At 34.6% G+C, this 6,346-nt stretch overlaps 1 protein-coding gene across 1 annotated transcript; it reads left to right on the top strand.

The window, feature by feature from the left end:
- The first annotated feature begins 3,257 nt into the window (after window positions 1-3,257).
- LOC103656622 (olfactory receptor 4K14-like) lies at window positions 3,258-4,694 on the top strand. The gene has a single exon (XM_008684026.2). The coding sequence runs from the start codon at window positions 3,756-3,758 to the stop codon at window positions 4,692-4,694; it is 939 nt and encodes a 312-aa protein (XP_008682248.1). The 5' UTR covers window positions 3,258-3,755.
- The last annotated feature ends 1,652 nt before the right edge of the window (window positions 4,695-6,346 follow it).

Genomic DNA, 6,346 nt, shown 5'->3' on the forward strand with positions numbered 1-6,346 from the left:
TATTTTCATGTTTCTTATTCTGCCCAGAATACAGAATAGGAAAATTTCACCCAGGGGATTCCTTCTAGTGGTGAATATATGCCAGGCTGAGGGAAAGTGCTTCTACAGATACTGTCTCTGCCCAATTGTGGATGTCATCTCAAGCACACATCAGAGGAGGACAAGAGAAGAGGAAAAAGCAATCTGGTCTTAGAGAAAATTTATCTTTAGTAAGTTACCTCATGTTCTCTGTGACTCTCTTCTTTAATTTTTAAAATATCTGTATGTATCTGTATCACCCATGCCCACCTGTGCCAACCTGAGTGTGGCTTGTTTAACTTCTGACCTTTAAAGAAGGTAATACAATTTTTCTCCTCCCATCCTATTCCTGCGGGAGCTTCTACGGTCTCTTTAACAAAGGTGTACATACCACCATCACGCAGCCACAGAGATGTTCTCAGATCTGCTTTAGAAGATCTCTGTTCTTTGATGGCTACTGGATATTAGCAACTTCCAGCTATTTTGGCTCAAGTGGATCTTGCCATTTAAGAGGATAAAGTTTTTCGTATCGGATACAGTACTATACACCAAGATAATTTCAACATAGAGATAGAAGTAAAACAGTCATATATCCAGTGAGAAATGATATAAAACTCAGTTACTACAGAAATAAGATAAAACTACAACCTGAGAGAAAAGGAAGGCATCTTAAGCTAGTAGAAGGAACTTGGACTTTCTCCCTATGTGCCTTACTTAGTGTATATCTCAGGCAATCCATTAAAGTCTCTGAGGGCACGTTTCTCCTGTAAAAATGTAAATGTTGAGATTTTCAGTTTTAGGATGATTATTATTTTAAAAATCTTCGTGGATGAACATTGAATTTAGAAGAGCATGAAAAATGTGTTGCTATATTTTAATATTCCTAAAAGAGGATCTCAATTTGTCTCCTTTCCCTGATTTTTCAATTTTACCAATCCCAAGGTTATCATTACTCCCTTTGTGAAAATTCTCCATGTTACAGTTAAGAATTTCAAAGGTGCTTTGAAAGAATGTGCTACTGTCTTATTGTGGTGTCTTAAAATATGAATAACCCCTCCACAAAAGCAGAAGTGAAAAATAAAAAAGTTGAAAAGCAGGTAGCATGTCTGAACTTCTTTTGCATCCGTATAACCTGTAGGGTTGCTAAGAATGTGCTTGTTGGTTCAGAAAAAATGTAAGAGGTAGGTATTTTTTTTAAAAAAAGGTGGTACCACGTATTTTGCTGACATAAAGTAGTTGGCTATTCACTAAGATAGCTGCCAGTAAGCTCTGGACATTGTACTGCTTTAAGGTGCATTTTAATGAACAAAGAAGGGAAAAAACTAGTATTTATTAATCGTGCACTGAGTACCCGAAAAGTTTAAGTGCTTTCTTTATATTTTCTGACTCCTCATCATAACATGTCTATTATTAAATTGAATGCTCTCTTTTCACAGATGAGGAATTGGAAACAGAAATAGCTTCAGTTCAAGGTCACGAGGTCAACAAGTATTAGATTTCAGACCAGATCAGACTAACTAAAAAGTCCACACTCTACTAATAGTCCTAATTACTAGATTAATATTAATATGTCTATAATTAATGCACAATATTATGGAATATTAATTTCAAAGCTGCTTAAAATAACAGTAAATAGTAAATTGGTCCCTAGCAATGTACATATCCATCTTTTAGCAAAATCCTCTGTCAAACACAACTGAAATCCAATTTTGCTATTAGCTGTCTTCTATATCATTTATTCCAGCACACACAGAATTAGTTATTGACAACTAATCCCAGAAAGGGATTTGTCTTCACAAAAATTAAGTATCAATGTGAAGTTCAAATTGTTCAAGTTTCTCAGGGGACATAAATGTATTGGGTGTAATATCGGGATATTTTCTTAGAAATTAAATCTCTACTATGGAGGATATATTTGTTTGTAAGTTATGAGACTACTAACACATGTCCCCTTTTCCCCAGCAAATGTGTGCTTTGACTAATTCTTTAGGAATATCTTCTTCATTTCTAGCCTATGCTTCCAAGTTCTCAGTATAAGGGAAGGGGAAATTAGTGCTTATGATGATGTAATGGTTTTCACCATTCACCTGCTGTCTTTGGCACCACCCTTAAGATTTCAAGGGTAGAAAAGGAAGAGACACAGAAAAAGTAAAAGAAAGCAAAAGGGAAGAAACAATAAAGGGAGAAGAGAGATATGCAATTATCTTTTTGCCATCTAGTGAGAAAAGGACTCAATTTACTTAAGGATGAATATAAATAATGTCATTATTATACTTATATAATATTTGTACAAAATAAGAAATTATAAATATTTACATATTATATTTAGAGGTATATAATTGATGATCTTTGAAATTTTATCTTTGTGCTCACTCAGTGCTAATGGTCAAAGATGTACTTTAATTCCACAGGTCTACAATTTATTCACATCTTAGAAATGACACATAAGATATTTTAAACTTGTACATCAAAATTTTTAAACCTAGGGATTTCCCAGCATCCATGAATATACAGATGACCCTTGAAAAATGCAGTCAAAAATCTGTGTACAACTTTTGAATCACCCAAAATTTAACAACTAACAGCCTATTGTTGACCAAAAGCCTTACTGCTAACAGTCGACTGAAAAATATTTTGTGTATGTATTATATATTGAATTACAATGAAGTAAGCTAGAAAAAGGAAACCATTATTTTAAAAAATCAAGAGCAAGAAAAAATACATTTACAGTACTGTACCTATTGAAAAAAATCAGCATATAAATGAACCCACACAGTTCACCGGTGTTGTTCAAAACACCTGTGTTGTTCAAAAGTCAACTGTAAATGAACACAAATATTTTATATTGATAAGCTTGAATATTTGTTATATTTTGATTATATTTTGCTACCATTCAGACTTCAAGTCAGACTGTGAGTCTAAGTTACCTTCCTCTGTGGTTAATCCCTTTGTCATATAACTCTCCACATTATTTTCTAATACATTTATTTACTAAATGAATTTCATTTAATTGTGGTCTTAGAGACAAATTATGTACCTGATTTTGCATTTGAATTATCATGCCAAGATATTTATTATAAGTTCTATATAGCTTCTCTCCAACAGATTGTCCCAACATATATATTATAGTAATAAGCAAAAGATTTAGTTTTATGATGTTTTATAAAAGAGATTCAACTGAGGCTTGAAGGAATCATTATGTATAATACAATGAAACTATAATTTTGTACCATGTCATTTGCTCTGGATTTTGATACCTGCTCACTATAATTTTCCTAAATAGATGAATTAAATTTTAGTTATTTAGTGTAATGGTTGTTGGTGGTACCCCACTCAGATTCTTTTTCCTGGGATGGTGGACTGAAGCTAATTTCCAGATGACACCACAACTTTTTTTTTTTTAAGCATTTTCTTTCCCTGTGCTGCTTTCCTCACTCACTTCTTGTGAGAATACCCTCTCAATCAATCATTTACATGATCTCAGACTTTGTTTTTTGGAAAGCCAATCTTAGGCATTTAGCTTCTTTTAAAAGTCATAATGGCCTGAACATTTTGCCAAGATTTCTCTTCCCAATTATATTTTTCGCTTTCGGATATAAATGGTCATTTTCAATGAAATTTAACTGTCAGCAAAGTAGAATTTCAACTGAATTCTAAAAATTAAGTACCCTTTCCCATGCCACTAACTGACAATCTATCCTTCTCTCTAGGTTATTTTAAAAGACACACTGAATAAAATGGATAAAGGAAATTTGTCTATAGTGTCAGAATTTGTGCTTCTGGGACTTTGCCACTCATGGAATATACAGGTCTTATTCTTAGTGATATTTCTTATACTTTACCTGATTATTATATCTGGAAATATTGTCATTATGATCCTAATCATCACTGACCCCCGTCTTCATTCCCCCATGTACTTCTTGTTGGCCAACCTGTCCTTTGTTGATATGTGGCTTTCTTCAGTCACCACTCCGAAGATGATCACAGACTTTCTCAGGGAGAACAAGATTATTTCCTTTGGAGGGTGTATGTGCCAGATCCTCTATGTACATTTTGTTGGAGGGGGAGAGATGGTGCTATTAGTGGTAATGGCCTATGACCGCTTTGTAGCTGTCTGCAAGCCACTGCACTATTCAACCATTATGAGCCTGCAAAAATGCACTGGGCTGGTGGTGACTTCCTGGACCATTGGCTTTGTGCATGCCATGAGTCAAATGGCTGTGATTGTGCAATTGCCCTTCTGTGGCCCCAGGGAAATCGACAGCTTCTTCTGTGACATACCGCTGGTAATTAAGCTTGCCTGCATAGATTCCTACAATTTGGGAATATTAATGAATGCTGATAGTGGGGTTCTGGCCATGACCTGCTTTATTCTGTTGTTGATATCCTATACATATATTCTTCTTGCTATCCGCCAAAGCTCTGAAACTGGTGCATCCAAGGCACTATCTACCTGCACCGCCCACATCACAGTGGTGGTGCTCTTCTTTGGGCCTTGCATCTTCATCTATGTGTGGCCACTCAGCATCACCTGGGTGGACAAATTTCTTGCTGTGTTTTACTCTGTTATTACACCTCTCCTAAATCCAGCCATTTATACCCTGAGAAATAAAGAGATAAAAGATGCCATGAAAAGATTCAGACGCTACTACATACATTCCAAGGGAAATATTTAATGCCCAGAGACCTTACTGTAAGCACTTCAAATTGATAATACATTGACCTTGTAAAACAGATTGAAAATTCCAGGCATTTCAGTTTATTTCTATATGTTATGGCTGTCTCCAAGTGCAGGAATAGGGTTAATATAATTCAAGAAATCACATTTATTTACTCAACCAGTGGAACACCACAAAATATATCCCTAAAACCCAAACATTAATGATCCTTCTTTCTGAGGGAATTATGTAATCAGTCTTCCTGTGCCTTTAACTATGTTAAATGAGAACCTAAAATTCATTGCACAAACCCATCCACCATCCTGATGGATTGTATCCTAATAAACTTTCCCCTAACTTCATTTGGAAAGTATTCCTGTGACATTGACTCCTTCCCTCAAAACTTTCACCTAACCTCTTGTCAAGAGACAACTGAATTATTATTTTTTCTTTAACTTAGCTTCCTACTCAAATACTAATAGGAAGGAGTGGGAGAAAAAATACAGATAATGCAGTAACAGTGGAAAATACACAGGGAATAGGAGTGGAAGATATTCTGTGTTTCATTTCCATTAACTCAATACACATAAAAAATGGTAAAACCTAATGACATTTCCCTTGGTTATCTCAGCCTCAAGGACTAATACTTATTATGCCCCACACTATTATTAACCATTTGTGTGAAAGTCTTGAAATGTAAGCTTCTCAAGGGCAGGAGCCACGCCTTTACCTGATTAATTCTTGAAATGGCAGGAGGACCTAATACACTGGTTAATATGTAGTAAATGATAAATATATTTTAATGAACATATAAAGGATAATTTTTCCATTCAAAACCCATTACACATATTGATCTCGGCATACTCAAGTGCAGTCTTTTGTCATTAAAAAAAATCCTAGGTTTCAACTTACAACTGAAATTTACTTTCTTTCTTGCAGAATTATAAATTAAGTGGACTGAAATTCATTTTCAAGAATCAAGAATAAAAGTCATAAAATAAATATTTGACACATACACAGGTTTCATTTCTCTTAATATGGAAACAAAATACAACAAAATGGCAATAAAAATAATGCACTTATCCTTGAATATCTACTCTATGCCCTTATGTTATATGCATTAATTTAAATGTTTTTATTATTATTTCCAATATATGACAAGGAAAACGAGACTTGGAAATGTGAATTAAAACTCGTGCACTGGGTGTTAAAAGCAAGTAATGAATCATGGAACTTTACATCAAAAACTAGGGATGTACTGTATGGTGACTAACATAATAAAAAATTATTATTAAAAAAATAAAAACATCCATGTGTTTAAAAAAAAAAAAGCTCATCAGGGTAACACAGCCTTATTTTTTCTTCACTTAGGATTCAAAGATCAATTTTATTTCCAAGACTGTTTATTTAATAAATAACACTACCTACCATGATAGAAAATTATTTCCAAAAAAGAAAGTGAAAGAGTAAAATATATCAAGAATACCAGAGGGGCGCCTGGGTGGCTCAGTCTTTAAGCATCTGCCTTCGGCTCAGGGCGTGATCCCGCGTTCTGGGATTGAGTCCCACATTAGGCTCCTCTGCTGAGAGCCTGCTTCTTCCTCTCCCACTCCCCCTGCTTGTGTTCCCTCTCTCACTGGCTGTCTCTCTGTCAAATAAATAAATAAAAT

Source organism: Ursus maritimus, unplaced genomic scaffold (assembly GCF_017311325.1).
Source record: "Ursus maritimus isolate PB19 unplaced genomic scaffold, ASM1731132v1 scaffold_39, whole genome shotgun sequence".
Lineage (NCBI taxonomy): Eukaryota > Metazoa > Chordata > Mammalia > Carnivora > Ursidae > Ursus > Ursus maritimus.